General features: G+C 40.2%; 1 protein-coding gene, 1 long non-coding RNA gene and 1 other non-coding gene across 8 annotated transcripts in view; 2 read left to right on the top strand and 1 right to left on the bottom strand.

Annotated features, from left to right (window-relative positions):
• Positions 1-9,668, top strand: part of XRCC4 (X-ray repair cross complementing 4) — a 180,754-nt gene extending 171,086 nt beyond the window's left edge. For all 6 annotated transcript variants that reach the window (XM_424905.8, XM_040656157.2, XM_025145264.3 and 3 more), the window contains one exon: positions 8,901-9,668. In XM_424905.8, the coding sequence (XP_424905.4) occupies positions 8,901-9,009 (109 nt within the window). In that variant the 3' untranslated portion in view covers positions 9,010-9,668. The remainder of the gene's footprint in view (positions 1-8,900) is intronic.
• MIR1756A (microRNA 1756a) lies at positions 6,011-6,100 on the top strand. Its single transcript, NR_035257.1, has one exon. It is a non-coding gene; the product is annotated as a microRNA 1756a (primary transcript).
• A 4,950-nt stretch (positions 9,669-14,618) lies between the features above and the next one.
• LOC121108461 lies at positions 14,619-19,317 on the bottom strand. Its single transcript, XR_005842981.1, has 3 exons — positions 19,094-19,317; positions 15,124-15,243; positions 14,619-14,874 (listed from the first exon to the last, which is right to left on the bottom strand). It is a non-coding gene; the product is annotated as an uncharacterized LOC121108461 (long non-coding RNA).
• Between the last annotated feature and the right edge of the window lie 288 nt (positions 19,318-19,605).

The raw sequence follows: 19,605 nt of genomic DNA, 5'->3' as shown, positions 1-19,605 counted from the left end.
GAGGTTGACTGAGTGTCTATAAAAGACTTGAGTTGGAGAAGAAACATCTGGCAGATGGACTGATGGAATATGGGCTCTCTGAAACTGGGCCTATATTCATGGAAAAGTAGTAACTGAAAAATTCCATTCAAAATGTAGGGCTGGCTGCTGTCTTTCAGCCTGCCATGCTCATTAACCCATGCCTTCTGGTTGTCTCAGTTTCTTTCTCATAACTGGGATAGGTGGCCTGCTATAGCAGAGGCATATCTTGAGTGGTCACCATTTTGCATCCCCTCCATTTGACCTCTGAGGACAAATCTTAGCAAGTCCAGCACAGTCACGGCCAACTAGGGTGTACTTTAGATTTAGAAGCAGTTAGGTCTCCAGCTCTATCACTGCAACATTAAGGGATGTACAGGCATGCACAAGTGAAATGAGAGTGTCCCTTAATTCTGCTGCAGCGTGCATGAAAATTGTTCTGCCAGAAAAGGAAATTTTGAAATTTTAGGGCTAAAAAATGTTTTTGTGACTTTGACCATTTATTAAAAAAAAAAAAAAAAAAAAAAAAAAAGAAGAGAAGAGAAGAGAAGAGAAGAGAAGAGAAGAGAAGAGAAGAGAAGAGAAGAGAAGAGAAGAGAAGAGAAGAGAAGAGAGGAGAGGAGAGGAGAGGAGAGGAGAGGAGAGGAGAGGAGAGGAGAGGAGAGGAGAGGAGAGGAGAGGAGAGGAGAGGAGAGGAGAGGAGAGGAGAGGAGAGGAGAGGAGAGGAGAGGAGAGGAGAGGAGAGGAGAGGAGAGGAGAGGAGAGGAGAGGAGAGGAGAGGAGAGGAGAGGAGAGGAGAGGAGAGGAGAGGAGAGGAGAGGAGAGGAGAGGAGAGATAAAAGGAAAGGGAAGGGAAGGGAAGGGAAGGGAAGGGAAGGGAAGGGAAGGGAAGGGAAGGGAAGGGAAGGGAAGGGAAGGGAAGGGAAGGGAAGGGAAGGGAAGGGAAGGGAAGGGAAGGGAAGGGAAGGGAAGGGAAGGGAAGGGAAGGGAAGGGAAGGGAAGGGAAGGGAAGGGAAAAAGAAAAGAAAAGAAAAGAAAGAAAAGAAAAGAAAAGAAAAGAAAAGAAAAGAAAAGAAAAGAAAAGAAAAGAAAAGAAAAGAAAAGAAAAGAAAAGAAAAGAGAAGAGAAGAAAAGAGAAGAAAAGAGAAGAAAAGAGAAGAAAAGAGAAGAAAAGAGAAGAAAAGAGAAGAAAAGAGAAGAAAAGAGAAGAGAAGAAAAGAGAAGAAAAGAGAAGAAAAGAGAAGAAAAGAGAAGAAAGGAAAAGAAATGAGAAAAGTAGAGAGGTTTGTTACAAAGAAAAACCCAGTTAACAGAAGAATATCTGTGAAAGAGGCACACAGGGCCAGGCCAGTCCTCTTGGTTAGGTGGGATTTTGTTGGTTTTGGAGGTGGTACAACCCTTCTTTAGAATCTTATAGTCTAGACTCTCTCACAGCATTTATCCATCAAGTAATGACTTGGCTATTTGCTCCATTGTTAAGTGTTCCTGGTAAAGTACTTAGTGCAGATGCCACCACCAAGGCAGATCCCAAGAGCTAGAATGGATGGAGAACATTGGGGATTTTAGAGGAGAAAAATTAACTTTTGAAGAGACAAGAGTGCGTGTTTGTTGTCTCTGTCTTACAGCAACCACATCATGGGCTGCAGATTTTTATAGTAATAGATTATATATTTTGAAAATGGTTTCTTTACTCTGCCAAATAAATAGTCATTTTCATAGACGTGCTGAGTAGCAGGAAAGTTTACAAGACATCACCATAGGCAGAGATTTGATCTTAAATATCAAAAGTTTGAACTTCTTTAAGAAAATCATGAATGAATCCAGGCCCGTGGCTGGTAGAGAGCAGGAGGAACATAGGACAGGTCAAGTGGGAGTTCTGAGACAGCAGAAAGGAAAAGACAATTCTCATTACGAAAATAATTTTATATTCAGTAGAGACCTATTAGAAACCTTTGGAGGAGGGGGAAGCCTGATATACTTTGTCTGCTGTGCTGTAACTTATAAATTGGAACCTGCTCCTAGTTCATTCAATTCATTGCTCACATATTTAATGAGAACTCACTGCAGCTCTGTCTTTCTAAGAGCATTTTGTCATAGGTTGTATCTAGTCCAAACTGGTTTTATGCAGTAAACTGCTTGAAATGAATGATTCAAAACCTGCTGTGCAGATCTGCAGATAATAGGTAATCTAGGCAATAATACCTTTCTGCCAGTGCCCAAGTATGTATGTACAAATTGTTCAGCAGGAAGAAAAAAAATATTTAATTTAGTCATGAGAGTGTTTAAAATACAGTTTTTAAGATGACATCTGTGTATTCTCTTACACCCTTCAGATAGCTGGATCTTTTTCAGCTGTACCTAGTTATTTTGTAAAGATATCAGACTAACCAAGTCTAACTTGAAGAGAAGACTTTTCATTGTATGAATGTTGGACTAACCCATTTCCCTGTAAGAATGACCTTATTTAATTTTACTAGTTTATGAAATTCTTAAGTTTCCTTATGTGGTGGTCAGTGTAAAGAGTAGGCCCTAGGGAGCTGTAAGCTGAGACCATAGTTCAGGAGAGTTTCTGAGCACATGCTTAACTTTAAGCAAGTGTTTAGAAACTGATGAAATCAGTGGGATTTAAACAGCCACTTAGAGCCTAATACTAGAAAGGAGCGGAGAGGACATGGAAGATTTCAAGTGTAATTTAGGTTTCATTGTTTCTGGGTTTCCTCTGGTTAAATGCCTTATTTTTATGATTGGATTCAACACAGTTTTGCAGGCTGTCATACCAGTGGAAACCATTAGCATGGTTTGACGGGAAGGATGGGTCCCAGAAATGGAGCCAGGCTTGGGACAGCAGGTGGAAGAGCACAAGGACTTGTGTTTCTGTGTGAGAAGCTCATTCAGGGATTCTTATTTGCCCCCCTGTTACTGTTCATGATCACCCCGGAGGGGTAAGTAAGGGCTGGGGAGAGAAAGTAGTCTCCGAGGTTCGACAGTCTGGAACAGGGTGATGACACAGTTTAGCCATTGCTGGTGTTTGGTATACATAAATGTACATGTGATAAATAGTGCTTAATGACTATGAGAAATGGCTTCTCACGTTTGCCAGAAAAAAATCGCAGTGTACTGGATTTATGAAAGGCCTTGACAAAATTCCTAAACAAACCAAGTTTTCCTTTACTGCATGGGCTTGTAGTTATGATTAAGAGATTTGTACTTTTTGCCAGTGAGGGCTGTGGCGCTGGTGTGTTGCTCACGCTGGATGCGGTCTAGTTTATTTAAGCAAGAGGGATTTTAAGTGGAAGTGAGCCACAGAAATGTGTGCCACTTGTCTAAAACAAATATAGTTTAGGCTTTTCCTTTCAAGTGACATCTATTATTGCATTTTTAAGTAGATCTTTGTTAGTAAGCATCTGCAAGTGTGTTTGATTAGACAAAAAGATCCAAGGCTATATTTATCTTCCTACACTGGAATGTTCTTTTCAAAGAAAAACCTGCACCTATGCCAACTAAAGTTAATTGGAAATTTGAAACTGAACGGAAGTTCCTAAAATAGTACCGTCAGCGTTGTTCATTTACATGATGTGTTGTCTGCACAGCCATTTTACACATTACGTGGGGTTTTCTGGGGATCTTTAAAATTTTTATTACTATTGTTATTATTTTTTGCAGGACTAAATAGATGATAGAACAGAAAATGGAAATAATTTTGAGAACTCATCCATGCTGGTCATCAACATGTCAAAAAGAGAGATGGTTATCTTCTTAGCATAGCAGATTTGTTTGCAAGTTTGTTCTTGCTGCAATAATTGTGTCTGTTTCTACCATAGCTTAGAGATTCTCAGTTGGCTTTTCTCCTTTTGCAAGATTACAGAGTGACACCTGAAGAAAAGAACTTCTGTAACTTAAAGCAAAATTGTCCTATTTTTGCTAGTTTGTAGTTCTAGAGAACAAAGAAGGCACTTACAAGAGCTTAATGTAGCGTTTAGCAGTTGTTCTTTTTTCAAATGTTATGCTTCGAGTGTGTTTCGCTCTGCAAGAATTACGGACATACCTTACTCGGCATGGTTATGATGAGCACAGGTGCAGCTGCAGCTTGGCTTCCAGCCAGAGGAAACTTATTAAAGAATATTGATTCCCTGGCTGAATGTTAAATTTTTTAGTAGCTGCATTGGAAATATTCTTCATTTACAGTATAACTGAACAATTTTACTATTATTGTTATTTGTCTGCTCACTTCAACTGCGTCTAGACATTTTGTTTAATATGCTGAATGTGTGAAAATGCCACGCGTGGAAGGTTCTCTAAGAGGGATGGAGATTATATTCCTTAAGCGAGAAATCGTTATTTTTTTCTGTCTATATTCCTTCATGAGCATGTTTCTCTGTCCTCTGTTAATTTGTTTTGGGGCCAGCTTCCATTTGGGCTGTGATGATGTCTAGGCCCCTGTTCTCTTCAGATAATTAAAAGTAGCAGAAAAAAGGTATATTTTCAAATTCATACTTAAAAAGATAAGTTTGCACATAGTTTTCTTGATGCATCTATAAATATAAGAGGCATTTTCTCCACCTCCACTTCACACCATTTCTTTTACTTTTCATGTCTCCATTTTCCTCTTTTCAACCAATAGCTGTAGGCAGCCCACGTGATGGCTCCTGAGGGTTCACACCCTGGGGAAGCAGTTTTTCAAGGCCAAGGTTTTACATATAGCCACAAGGCCTGTGAGGTTTCACGTATGTCTATACACAAAGCTCCTTTTATAATCCTTCCTTATTAATGACTGACGGTGAGTACCTTTCTTCTGTAGACTTTCTGTGAACACAGGGTTTTCTTCACCCAGACAGCAGACTGCTGATAAATCAAAGAATCCAAGATTTTCTCCCAGGGTGGACTAGGCAAATCATATCTAGAGCAAGAATGTTGTTCTCAGCTTTTGTCCTGTCAGTCATTGCGGCTGCTCACTAGCATTTAATGCGTGTCACCTTTGTTTCACAGTTTATGCTGTAATGACTACCAATTTTCTGTTTATGTGCTGCTGCTGCCATCTATTTTTATGATACTGAAGGAAGTATACATCACATTATATCCCATGTTAATATCTACTCATTAAGCCTTTGTGTTTTTTCAGATTAATGACAGGAATGAACCATTAAACCTAACAAAGGAGAAACATACACATACCAAGTCTTTCAGCTTTTTCCTTAAAACAACGACAAAAAGCTGCACAGCTGGGAGAGCTGAAATCTCATTTTAGTAAAATGTCAGCTTTTGATTGGAAGTCGTTCTTTGAATTACCAAGAAAAATGGGGAAGATAATGTTATGGGTTAAGGATACAAGTATGGCTCTTAGATTGCTTAATTTTTTTAGGAAACTTTCATAGTAGCCATGTTAATTTACCAAAGTGTTTCTCTTTTCCAATCCCATGAGTGTTGCTTGAGAACAAAATCTTCAGTAGAAACATAGCCACAATGTGCTGCACTGAAGGCAAGCAAGGTATGCACATTGGCAAGCATATATCTGTGCAAGAACCATTCATCCTTCCGGCAAGAATACCTCAAGATGAGCAATTGTGCAATGTTGCAGCCTCTGACCTGGTTTTGCTTCAGAGCAGCTACAGCTTGTTTGATCTTTTTACCATTAGGAAGTTCTTTTTAACCATGTCATTTGTAGCAGTCACATTAGAGATTATTTTCTCCTTCAAACTCCTGAAAAACATTACCAAGTGGAATTGGCTGTGTATTGCAGCAGGACTGATGTTGTGCTGATTTTCTCTGGAGTCTTTGTGAACTCGGGAACGGTTCATCATATGAAATAAATGGGATTGGTCCATCTGTCCTACTGCAAAAAAAGGTGTTGCTTTTTCTCCCAAGCTTTGCAGAACCATCATGCTGTTACTGTACTGCTTAGTTAAGTGCTGTGTTGCATGTCTTCTGTTTCTTATGGCTCTTACTCAGCTGTGGAAAGAAATATCAAGTAATGTAACCACTTTCTTCCAAATCTTGGGCCAGAATCTCAGCTGGTGTAAGTCAGCAGAGCTCCACTGACATTATTAGTGCTCCAGTGATTCACACCAGCTGTGAATCTGGTCTACTGTCTCAGTTTATGAAGGGCTTGAACTAAATGTCAGGAAATATGAAATGATCTCTTAGAGTCAGCAGTTCTCCAGATGTGTTAATGGAGTTTAAGTTTACCAGAAGGCAAGACTTCAAAAAGTGATCCAACAGAAGAATAAACTTCCAAGAAGAATGCCTTACTTACAGGCTTTTTGGCAAGACAGGGCTATACAACTCACTGCAATTTAAAGAAATTAACTATGTTATGTATCAGGGTATGGTAATAAGGCTGCAGTGAAAACCGAGGATGACTGAAAATAATTTCACAGCACAAAGCAAGCTGTTGGCATGTTGTGAATAATTGCCATGCAAATATGAATCATCCAGCCTTAAAGCCAAAATTAAGTAGCTTATGAACTTCATATAAGGAGTCTAATGCTTCCACTTTGCAAGTGCAGTTGGGTTTATTCATAAGCATGCTATTACAACTTCTGGAGATCAAATGAGGACCATGTTGTTACAAGAACACAGAAGCTTAATAGTTCTAGCTGTGCAATGTTAAAACCCACCAGCGACTTGGCTTATAGTTGGACTCTCAAGTCTAGTGTTGAAAACAGTTAATTTACCCAATGAGGATGGAATTGTTACTGACATTGTCATTCTTATGCACTGTCAGGCTTACTTTTCACAATCAGAAAATTCTGCAATTGGTGAAATCTGAAAGTTAACAAATTTGGGGTTTCGTAACTCTTACCATAATGCCCATATGGCATATGGACATTGAAAAATTCCTAACCTACTCTATATAGGACCTCCAGGATCTGAAATTTGTGGTGGTATAGAGGTCTTTCATGGCCTAATTTGTTTGCTGGTGAGATCACTCTGAATTAATTGATGGGGGTGCTACTGCATTCTATGTGGTTCACTTTTGTTCTCACTGAAGATGTATCACTTTAAACCAACGCAGACAGGTAAAAGAAATGCACACTTTCATTAGCTAAATCAAACATCACACAATGTTGAGTTATGCTACCTATACTTAAAAAAAATAATAAAAAATAGGATACAAATGAGTTACTCACTAGCAATGAGAACAATACAAAATGATCTGATCCTACTGACCAGAGGGTGCCGGCTAAATTGTCTGAATCTGGCAGGATTTACTTGTATTTAGTCCAAGTGACTTTTGATGTCACACCCTCTTTCTCCAGGTGTCACTGCGTACTTTGAAATTATTTATTCAGATGTGAACAAGAGAGTTTTGAAGAGTTCACAGAAGAGCCGAGTTAGATTTCTAGAGAAAGTAATGATCATAACCTAAAAAAAACTGGTATTGTTGAAATTACAGCAGTTTGCAGAACTAGAATGACAGGTAGAGTGGCGAGGAAACTCTTCCAAGTACTGGAGAGCTTGTAGGAAGGGAAGGCAACACTCAGTGTTTAATGGGTTTTTACTGGTTCCCAAGGACTACAGAGGGTTCACCTCCAAAATGAAATAACTCTTCAAGTCCACAGCAGGAAACATAGTGAGAGCTCCGAACCTCCAATGGCTTCATAAACTTGAAAGGTAAGAAGCTATGAATCAGGTAGTGGCTGAGGTCCTGGGAAAATTAATACATCTGGGAGACTGCAGTGTTTTTTAAATTTTCTGTTCCCTGAAGCTTTCCGGTTAGAATGGGAATCTGGGAAAACTTGGTTCTGAATCTCTATAAAGCCAGATTTCAAAACAGCGATCAAAAGTCCTGATTTTACCTAACTATACTGGCAGCTGTGGAGTAGCTGAAGGTTTGAATTAGTCTGGAAATTAGGATAGCTCTTGAATGCCTCATTACGCTAAGCCCTCGTATGGCAGCATTTCAGTGTAACACTTTCCATCATTTCTGTCTAGTTCTTCCCATACTGGTGGATCATGTGTTAGCCTTCGTAATATAAGAATTTTTTAACTTCTGTCAGAATTACACCAGTGGAATATACCTGGGCACAAAGCCACCAATCCTCATGAATTTCCAACCAGCACAAAACCTTACAGTGCAAGCACATCAAGTCTGCTCCCTGCTTCCTATACCAATTCCCAACAGTCTACTGTGAAAAGATTTAAGAGATTAGCTCCCATTTTCAAAGCTGCTAGTGATACCACCCTGGAATATCACATCAGTGGGAAATCCAGTAATTAGTAATTCTCCTCCTAAAGCTACAAAACAAGTTTGTCTGTGCAGGATTCAAAGATTTTTTGTGGATTCAGTCTACGCATATTAATTCTCGTAGGGATTGGAAGCTGTCACAAATGTAATCTTTGGAAACCTAAGATAACGTGTCATCTGTGTTTGTCAGTATATGGTTTCTCACTTACCTTTGTTTTCTTCTGCTCTGCAGTTTGGTGTCAGGCTTGCACCCTCAGAGCGTGGACCTTTGAGACAGCTCAGTGTGAATCTTCTTAATGCCTCTATGTCAAACTGATGGACAACAGACACATGCTTAGTTCCAGGGTAAAAATAAAAAGCAGTTAACTGAGCGTCATCTTGTATAGAAATAGCAGAACAGGTCCTCAAGATTTTTTTGTCTTCTGTTCTCCCCAGCTCGCTGTGTTGATCCGGTGGGTGAAATGATCATTCTCAGGGTCTTGACAGTTATAAGAAAATAGCTAAAGGTTTGACATTTATAAGTTGAATTTCATCTGTTTGTTTTGCCATTGCCATCTCAGCACATATTTAGGTCACTTACACATAACCCTAACAAAAACACATTGTTAAATGGGCACCTTGGCAGTGTGTACGTTGGATTTGTTTATATCTGTATCTGTATTTATTTCAGATCTGTTTCTTTGCTTTATATTTCCAGACCTGATCTCTCCTCACAGAAGTCATCAGGCAAGCACTCCCCGGATGTGATGTCTCTTGAAACACTGGAGAACACTTGTGAGCCAGAGGACCTCTTTGATGACATCTAGCTGTGTGTTGGCTGAGAAACTGTGAGGCTGGTGCTCCACGTCATGTTGAGCTATAAAACTTAAAAGCTTTGTTATAGACACTCAGCTGAAATCTTTACAGTATGTGATGATGTATTGCTCTAATCCTCTTGCACTGGCCATGTCCCCATTCTTCACTATACGGATGCAGATCTCTTGGTTTCCTAAGGCTTTGTTTGTGCCAGCCTTGAAATCAGTTCAGCCTCTGTGTGCAGATCTTTTATCACACATATATGGGGAAAGAGAGCACGCTCACAACATTCTTACATCATAACAGTCTTTGACTGCTGATTGTATCCAGGATCAGCTGTTTTTCAGATGTCCCCAGAGAGTCATTCAGACAAAAGGAAGACTTAAGGATATCACTGTATTTACCTTACATATAGTAACCCTTTCTTGGGGAGCTCAGCTTAGACATGGTCTAGCTAATTCATCCTTGACTTTAAATGAGGTATATGTTTGAAGATTCTTTGTAGTATCATGCATTACAAAGTACATTATTGCATTTGGGAATAAAGTGTTTAAGACTGAATCTATTTTAAGCTTCTGTAGAAACTCATAGCCTTTAAAATTGACATTTTCATATTTCATTATTTTTCCTAATGTGATTTCTAAAACAATAAAATGCTTTCTAAAAAGGCCTTGATTTGGTTTTATTTGCTTAGACAATCTATGAGTAAAGGCATCACTTAGCGAAGTGCTGTAATGCATAACCTTTTCCTGACTGGTGTTGATACATTTATTTAGTCTTAAGAAAAGTTAGCAATGTGTGTTTACTTTCAGTGGTTGACAACAAGTGTGTAGAACTAAGCATATACTTCAGGTTTCTGCTTTACAATTTTAAAAGCTCAAATTAATTTCTATTTATTATTATTCTTCTGTCTGAGAAACAAGAGTTTTAAACTTGAATAATCCCATTGAAATCACCAGGACTATGCAATATAGTTCCGCTTCTGTACTCTATGGCTTGCAATGAACCCTGGAAACCACTTCATATTTTTAAAATACCAGTTTATTTAGGCCCTGATCCTGCCAAAATTCAATCCCATACTTAACTAAAAAGCACCCATGTCAGTATTTGCAGAATCAGGGACTCATTTAAAAACCTAAATGAGGATTTGGTAATATTAAAATTAAGTATTCCTTTCTGAAAAACGTGGTCATAGCATTTTAAATTCGCAGAGGTCTTTGGGAGAATGTTATAAATCACACAGTAAAAACTTGAATGGCTGAAATATTTTGCTTTCTACGTAGACTTTGTGCCTGAGAAATGACAGGACCACAAAAGGCCTATTCATACACTCATTCAGAGGTATTGCCTGATTTAAAATCTTCCAGTGCTGATCTGACAATGCTTTCAACAAAAGCTTGTATATAGTTGCAATTTTAAGGTGAAAATATTCCATGACTTAACCTGAAATAGAAGAGCTTGGTTTAATTGTGCCTGCAGCAGAAAATGAAGGTGAATAGAGTTGAACATCCTGCAAAGTTCTGCTTTCAAGAAACTGTTGCTTTCTAATACTAAAATGTTAATTAAAAAGTAGCAAATATTACACTCAGTTAGCATGTTATTATTATGTAATAATACTGTTAGAATACTTATTACTTTATCTTTTTTTTTGAGCCATGAATCAAGGCAGGAATTTTGTAGAAAACTGGTGGAGGACATATCTTGGATTGAGAACAGATGTGCCATCTAGTTAGAGAAGCCATGATATGGAGCCAGTTTCCATTCAGCTAAGTCAGTTTGTATACACTAGAGCACTCTCTCTCCATCAAAAACCATTTACAACACGTCAGTCTCCACAACTGTGTGAGAATGTGTTAGTGAAATGCCCCTTTTTGAAGAATTTGTGCAAGAAGCTCTAGCCTTTTTGTCAATGAAGTTTCACAGAATCTTAGAATGTCTTTGGCTGGGCGGATACTCATAGTCCACCCATTTCCAACCTTCTGCTGTGGGCAGGTTGCCACCCACTCAATCAGGCTGCCCAGGGCCACATCCAGTCTAACCTTGAATGCCTCTGGGAATAGGGCACCCACGGCTCTCAAGGCAGCAGTGCCAGCGCCTCACCACTCTTGGAGTAAAAAATTTCCTCCAAATGTCTAATCTAAATCTCCTCTCTTCTGGTTTAAACCTATTCCCCCTTGTCCTATTACTACCTACCTATGTAAAAAGTTGATATCTCTCTTAAGTTTCCTTTAAGTACTGAAAGGCCACAGTGAGGCCTCCCCAGAGCCTTCTCCAGACTGAACAATCCCAGTTTCCCCAAACTCTCTTCCTAGAAGAGGTGCTCTAGCCCTTTGACTGTCTTCTTGGCCCTCCTCTGGACCCACTCCAATAGTTCCACGTCTTTCTTGCGCTGGGTCCCTGGACCTGGACTCAGTACTCCAAGTGGGCCCTTACCAGGGCAGAGTAGAGGGGGACAATCACCTCGATCACCTTGCTGGCCACCCTTCTGTTGATGTACCCCAGAATATTGTTGTTAAATAAACATTCTGACATAATTATTACATCTGCCAACTTTGTGTAGTATTTTCCAATTGTCTTTAGGAAAGACTCTCTTATTATAATGCCAAAATGAGCACATATTAATTGTGAGAACAGTGTTAGTATTACAAAATCTACAGAAAAAGAGTGAAACTTCTTTACAATGCATATTTATCTGCAAGTGGTGGAGACATCCACTTTATCCACAGACTCATTCATCCCAATGCACTGAAATAGGCTCAGTGGCCTTCTTTGGCCATGCCAAGTAAAATCTATTTCAAACTAACCCATGATCTTTGGGACGGGAATTCAGTAATAACACCTCATAACGTATTGTAAAAAAAAAATCTGCTAGGGTAATACGGTATGCTGTCGTTCTTGGTGAAGTCTCAGAGAAAAGCTGGAATCTCTGCAATTCCTCCAAGCTCATGGAGCTCTTGTGGGATATTTCCAAACCTTACAGAACAGAAGGGTTTCCTTGTGAGTCAATAGACAGTACTACTGTTTCTAAATCAAATATAATGTTCACCTTCTTCACAGTGACAAAACATTCACCAGTTTATGTTCTTGTGAACCACCATAATTTTTAGGGTCTTACATACAGAGATATGAGATAGTCACTTGTTTTTCCGTTCTGTGTTTGTGCAGTTGACAGTTCCCCAGTGAGTTTTCTAACTGGCATTTCACCTTACTGACTTGCATCTTATTTTTGGAGCTGATTTCCCTAGTTTGTCAAGATGATTTTGAATGCTTATTCTTTCTCAGTTTGTTACTTCGATACTTTGGTACCAGGTTGCTCATAGCAAATGTAGTAAGCTCCCTATTGCTTATATGCACACCATTAATGAAAACACTGAATATTTATGATGAAGGATTTCAGGGTGTCAGTTGATTAAAGACTCAACCTAAGCTGGCAATGTGCTCCTCTAGACCAGAAGGCCAACCATATTGTGGTTTGCATCAAGAGAAGTGTGACCAGCAGATTGAGGGAGGTGATTCAGCCCCCTGACTCAACTCTTATGAGACCCCACCTGGAGTACTGCATTCAGTTCTGGGGCACCCAACACAAGAAGGACATTGAACTGTTGAAGTGGGTCCAGAGGAAGGCCATGAATCTTCATGATCAGAGGACTGGAGCACCTGCCCCACAGGGACAGGCTGAGAGAGTTGGGGCTCTTCAGCCTGGTGAAGGGTAGGCTCTGTGGTGAACTTATAGTGGCATTCCAGTACCTGAAGGAGGCTCACAGAAAAGATGGGGAGGGACTGTTTATAAGGGTGTGTAGCAACAGAACCAGAGGAAATGGCTTAAAGCTAGAAGAGAGTCGATTTAGACTAGATATCAGGAAGAAATTCTTTACCATAAGGTTGATGAGACACAGTGGAACAGGTTGCCCAGCATGGCTGTGGATGCCCCCTCCCTGGAGGCATTCTAGGCCAGGCTAGATGGAGCTGTGAGCAACCTGATCTAGAGGGAAGAGTCCCTGCCTATAGCAGGGGAGTTGGAACTACATGATCTTAAAGGTCCCGTCCAATGCAAACCATTCTATGGTTCTACAATTAATGGTCTTAAGCCTCATTCCATTCATTTTTCCATTCTGTAGAGTTACTGAACTGAGAATTACTTTGTGAGCATGGTTTTGTAACTCACGTTTTGGAAAACCATGTTTTTCAGGGATGCCTATAAAACTGTCACATGGAACAGACTGATATGTCAGTCAATTTCTTCTCCTATGTACAAAATATTTTAGTACTGATGGAAGACAAAATAGAGAAACATGCCCTCGAATGGTTTTTCAAGACAGGAAATTAACTAAAGTTAAGAAATCCAGATCAAACTTCAAAGGCTGTCCCTAATTAGTACTTCATTTTGATATTACTCTGAAAATGATTTTCCAGGTAAATGTTTTCTGCAGTTTAAGCCATACTTAAAGGGAAGATAAAACATGTAATTGTTTTACAAGAAAGAAAATGTGCCACCTTTCTTTAAAGATTTAGACTCATCTAGACTTCTATACTTTCAATGTAATTACTTAAACAGTGTGCAATTTTTATGCATAAAGCTTTGTAATTTGAGGTCTGGGTTTATCCAGTAATTCATTTAGTTCAAGAAGATTTACAACATTTTTGTTTTCTGAGAGAGAAAAAAGTGTTATAAAGCAAAATAAAGCAAAATAAATAAATAAATCACCTGCTTTCCTGATGAAGTGCTGTATAAGCTATTGCCTTTGGGAGGAAAATATTATTTTGAGACAATGTTTTGGCAATTCAAATCATTTTTTCAATTACCTTGTCAAAAGCAGACACTCATATATATGTGTGTGTATGTTAGATATGCTGTTCTTCCTTACACTTTACCAGTAGTGTACAAATGATTGTGTTTATAAGTATGATTCCCTGGAATTTTTAGTAGTCTACTTTGACATCTTTTGCAGTAAGGTTGAATGGCTTTGCGGTACCCGAAGGGGACAAAAAGCTTCATTCATGGGAGTTCAGATGCTAAGTGGCTTTTTTTCCTCACTTTTATTTTTCTTTGTGGAAATAATAGAATGTTGAAACTGTGAAGTAAGAATAGTAAGAAAACAAATTAATAAATGCATGTCCAGACTGCCTAGAGACTGAAGGTAATGTGTTTGAACATTTTCTGAGCAGAACTGTGGAAATCCTGCCAGGAGAGAGTTATCCTACTCAAGGAGGAGCAGCGAGTAGAGTCTCCTCATTTTCTGGAAACACTCTTCTTTTTCCACTTGTCTCCAGTAATGTACCAAACCTCATATAGAGGTTATTTCCTCTTTTCTGCTAACTATTTTCTCTGTCCTTAATTTTGTTCCAATTCCCTTCACAAAATCTGAGTTTTCATCAAATCTTTTTCCTAAATTTCCTTTTAGTGATCTGTCATCCTCTGTGTCATTTCTTTTCTACATAATGTTGGACAACATCTGAGTTTTTATCCTTCTCTGTAATCATTATATTGTTTCCCAGCTATTATAATTACATTCCACAGTCAATTTAATTCATAAACTGTATTGGTAATAATCTGCTTGTGTAAGGAAAATAGTACTCAATCTATTTTTAAAACTGACACAACTGCAAAGGAAAATACCAAGGTGAAGGAAGGTTACTTGTGGAAGACCTAAATATGAGTCTTGATCCCAATCTCATTCAACATTTTCTTTAATGGCACTGGCACAGAAAGAAAGCACTTCAATGAAATCTGTTTATGATATATATCTGAGAAGCTTTATGAGAAATGCCTGCTTGGTTTTTGAAGTAATAGCAGCCTGCACTTTTAAACGTTGCATGAAGAAACACTGCAGGATTAGTAGTTCCCAGCGGGTGTTTTGTCGTGGCAATTTGTGTGCCTGTACAGAGATGAAAAAGAGTGCAAAAAAAAGTGTCATGAAAAAATAAAGGCGTGCTTGGGAAATGCTCTGGATAAGCCTAGGGAAGAGACAGTGACCATGTGAGAGATGACAAAAAAGAGAAAGTGGAAGCACTTTTGTCCCACATATGACTGGAAAAAGGAATGAGAAACAAGCAGAGACAGTTGACCCTATTTAATTCATTCTCTTTGGGAAACAGAATTGCAGCACTGGCAGATCTTGCGTTACCTGCTAATCCAAATGGTCAGAAGGGTTAAAACTCTCCAGAAATTGCCTTTTTTTTGACAGAATTCTCAGGTCTTGTCAAGCTGATACAACAGCCTCCTGAATGAGTTCTTCATTAATGCCCTGGAGAAAAAGGATGTACATATTGCTGTCAGGGTATTTCCTGGGAAGGAAGAATAGCTCTGTTTTTTTTGTTGTTTTTGTTTTTGTTTGTTTGCTTGTTTGTTTACTTGTTTTATGGCTGTATTTTTCTCATGCAGAAATAGACAAAGATTTTACCGTTATAATTACAATACCACAGAGTCACAGGACAGCTGAGGGTGAAAGAGAAAACTACCTGGTCCGGTGCTCAGAGAAGGGTTGACCAAACCTAGTTTCTCAGGCTATGCCCCATCAATTGTTAGCTAATAAACAGAGAATACATTTTATCTGCACCTTCCAAAAAGATTTAATAGTAGTTCTGAATGGTGTCCCATTCATTTTGCTGAGACATTTTGGAGTTTTCTGCGGACACAGGATTAACTCCAGTGTCTCCCTATCTTCAATGAAAATACTTTCAGGCACCTTCAGTGCTGAAAAGAATTTCCTCTAGATCTTAGCTTTATACCTCTGCTGAGACTTAAACAAGTGAGTTCTAGCTAGAACAGCCTTCACAAGACAGTTACGAAACACTTATGTAGAGCCCTTCTAGTTTTTATGCTGAAAACTACTATCATTATCATCTGGTTCTGGAAACATACACAGAGCTGTCTTTTTGAAAACATGACAGAGGAATATCTGATAGGTGAATTTAGAGGTAGTTATCCACTCTACAGCATGTAGCTATTGCAACAGCTTTGAGTACCTATCTTTTTCTGTGTGAATTAAATACCACACTGTCCTTTTTTCATCTATTAAATTAAATCTCACTTGGAAAGCCTGTCTCACTAACATGGCCACCTCATGCCATTATTGTGCCAAATCTGCAGTAAAAACAAGGAGACTGTGAAACAGAGGTATGCGAGGTGAGATGTGGATGGAGTTTGGGAAGAAAGAGAAAGTAGTGCCTGCTGGAGCTTCTTGGCCACTGCATCCCCTCAATACAAGAAAGACGTGGAGACCCTGGAGCATGTCCAGACAAGGGCAATGAAGCTGTGAGTGGTCTGGAGCACAAGTCTGATGAAGAGTGGCTGAGGGAGCTGAGATTGTTCAGCCTGGAAACAAGGAGGCTCAAGGAAGACTTCTTCTCCCACATAACTAGTGATAGGACAAGTGGGAATGGCCTCAAGTTGTGCCAGAAGGTTCAGGTTGGACGTTAGGAAAAATTCCTTCTCTGAAAGCATGGACAGGTGCTGAAACAGGCTGCCCAGAGAGGTGGTGGGGTCACCAATCCTGGAGGTGTTCAAGAAATATTTAGATTTTGTACTAAGGGACATGGTTTAGTGGGCAAGATTGGTAGTAGGTGGTCAGTTGGACTAGGTGATGTTAGAGGTCTTTTCCAACCTTAATGGTTCTATGATTCTAAGTGCAGCTGAGTTAACTGTGTCCCAGCGGTGACCAGCTGCAGTGTGAAAAGGGTGTAAGTAGGGAGGAAACTCTGACCTGGATTAAAACATGTGGCTTGAGATGTTCAGCCTAAAGCAGTCACCCAGATTCCTTCAACACCAAGAAAGAATGGCTGACATCAATGCATTTATTTTAGGATAGTATGGCTAACTCCCAGCACTAACCCATGCTTTCTGCATGAGTACAGAAGGAACGTGGATGGCAAACACTGAAGCTTATGTCTGCTTGAAGTTGGATGGATAACCACTGGGAAGTAGGTAGCCACCATTGGTATGGCTTTCACGGTCTTGTGAGCAAAGAAGTGGTTCAGGGAACCTGACATCCAGAGTTACAGACACTTTCAAGGCAAAAGAAATCACGGCATAGCGTTTATCTGCAAGCAGTCTGAATGCCATCCCTGGTGTTTCTCCTTAGCACAACTGATATCTGGACCACCAAGTCCAACTGCACAGCACTCAGGGAAAAACATGTTCTGCTCCTATGCTCATGCTGTTTGCTCCTTACGAGTCAATGGACATAACAAGAAAAATCAGCTCAAAGAGGAGGCCACCTTTAAATTTGTGTTTACAGAGATGCTAGGGGACCTTTTACATCATGAAATGAAGAAGAATCAAGGGAATATGTATATAAAATAGTCATAAAAAGTAGTATCACATTATGAAGTAATATGGTCAAGCGTGAATCCATCTATGATACAGATTACTTGGTTTGGGATTCTTGATGGGTAATGCAGAGAGAAGTGTGAGCTGCACATTTCATGAGTTTCCTACATCATCCAAGTGACTATCATTATCCAAGTTCTACTTCTGACTTCTTGGAGAGGAAGTGCTAGTAACATTCTCTGGTACCATTTCCACGTGGGGAGCACGTGGTTACTTTTCCTTCATGCGGAGGGAAGAAGTTAATCTTTATCCTTTCCTGTAACCTGCTGGAAAGGCTTTTGGCAACTGGGATTGCACCCTGATATAAATACCACTCACTCCCTCCTGGGCTGGCCCATGGGCAGAGCAAGCTACTCCATCAAGGGATGCTACGGGAGCAGAAGGGGCTCTGCATTCGTGTGAGCTGCTGTAAGTTTACTTTGGAATACCAAAACCTTGTTAGACGTTGTCTGCGGGGAACTTTTACCAGACATGTTGAAGTCAAGTTCACTCCACCCTCTTTTCAACAGCTGCAGTGGAAGCCAAGTGCAAGTGTTATATGAGGTGTGGACGTAGTGAGCATAGCAGCACAACCGATCTGCAAGAGTGGGGCTGTGAAGCTGAGTACTCAGGTGCCTAGATGGGTAGCAGGGCCCTTATATCAAGCAAGCAAGGTTCAAAACTGAAATAAGCAACATCTGGCACATCTTTACCTCTGCAATGGCCTCTCTGCTCTTTAATTACTCCCTACAGCTAATGCTGTGTAATGAGCAGTCCTGCAGCATGGGTGAGTGAGCTGTGTCCCTGCAGCAGTCCACCAAGCAGTTCGTGTGGAAGTGAAGGAGGCTCAGTGGCCTGGAGTACCAGCCTTCTTCTCCAATCAGGCCATCCCAGCTCCCAGGAGGTTATGGCATGGTGATTTTAAACCAGGGAAATGCAGAGACTAAATTGTACCATGCTCAGAACCTTTCCTACATAGGGATTAGAGAAACACACTTCTACACACTGATTTTTCAGCATTCTTGCCTGTCCCAGCCGTGCCTGGCTAACCACATTTCTCCCAAAGGCTGTGGGAGAGAGGAGGAAAGGAGGGTTGTTTTCTGCATGGCCTCACGTTCTGCCCACGCAGCCTGGCTAACCACGCAGCCCTGCGTCTGCATGGCTGATGGAGACAGCCTGTGTCCTGCTGCTTCTGTCTGTAGGAATTTCAGCTTTATGACACAGTCCTTCCCACAGCGCAGCCAGAAATATGGGAATGGGATGGGAAATGAAATCAGCTGTCTAGAAGCTGTACTAATAAATATCTATAAAAATAAGATTGGATTCCCAAGAACAAAAGAGCAATTGAGACGTTTAACCTAAACATCCACAATAAACTAATCAGAGCTGATTTATGGCAAGAAATATTTCATGCTGCAAGAGCACGGAGGAAGTGAAATAATTTCTGCCTAACACTTGGCCTTCTGCAGCCTGTCTCCTTACGCAAGCTTTGGGAAGATGTGACAAACCTCCTCATGACAAATCCCAGGAATGCTGCATCTTCCCCTCTGACTTTGTGCTGCTAGAGCAGAGCCGAGACGAGCAGCCAAGCTGCTCAGTAATAAACTGCAGTAAGCTCAGAATAAGCTGTTGTTTTGCATTTTTTTTGTATGTGTGTGATTTTTCTTTCAGTTTCACGTGTGAAAGAAAAAACTCACAATTCTCTGTTTTTGCAGCCTACTTTCTCCAGCTAGAATTGATCTGGGGACCTCTCCTGCTGCTATCAAAGATTTCAGTTGATGGCCTACCTGCACTTAGATCATCTTTTCACATATTTTATTTTAATGGATGTATTTACTTCATTAAATTTTATCTAGAATGTGAACTATGAGCACGTGTTGAGGATTTGTGTCCGCAGAAGATGTAAACCAGTCCAAAGAAAGATACAGGTGGCAGTGGAAAGAGGACTTCCAATGGGATGGTTGGCTTAGAATTGTGATGGAACCCTGGTACTTTCCTCCAGCTCAAGAGTGTTCCCTGTCACAGTGTCCATTGTCAGCATTGCTGTTGTGACACGTGGGCGCACACAGTCGGTCAAGAATGTTCAGGGAGAAGTGATGTGTGAGGTTCCTCCTAGGGGGCTGGAAATCATGAAACCTGCAGAATCCTCCTGAGAGGACATCTCTGAAGTTAAAGTCTCCAAATTAAACTGCTGAAACCAAAGTTTTATGCATGAAAACCATTGGCACTTCCCTGTGGGAGGTGACCCTGGCTGGTTTCATTGCTCCGGCTTAAGTCCAGAAAATGAGAAATGAAACTT

Source organism: Gallus gallus, chromosome Z (genome assembly GCF_016699485.2).
Source record: "Gallus gallus isolate bGalGal1 chromosome Z, bGalGal1.mat.broiler.GRCg7b, whole genome shotgun sequence".
NCBI lineage: Eukaryota > Metazoa > Chordata > Aves > Galliformes > Phasianidae > Gallus > Gallus gallus.
Note: the sequence above shows the minus strand (reverse complement) of the source record. Positions and strands in the feature narration are given on the sequence as shown.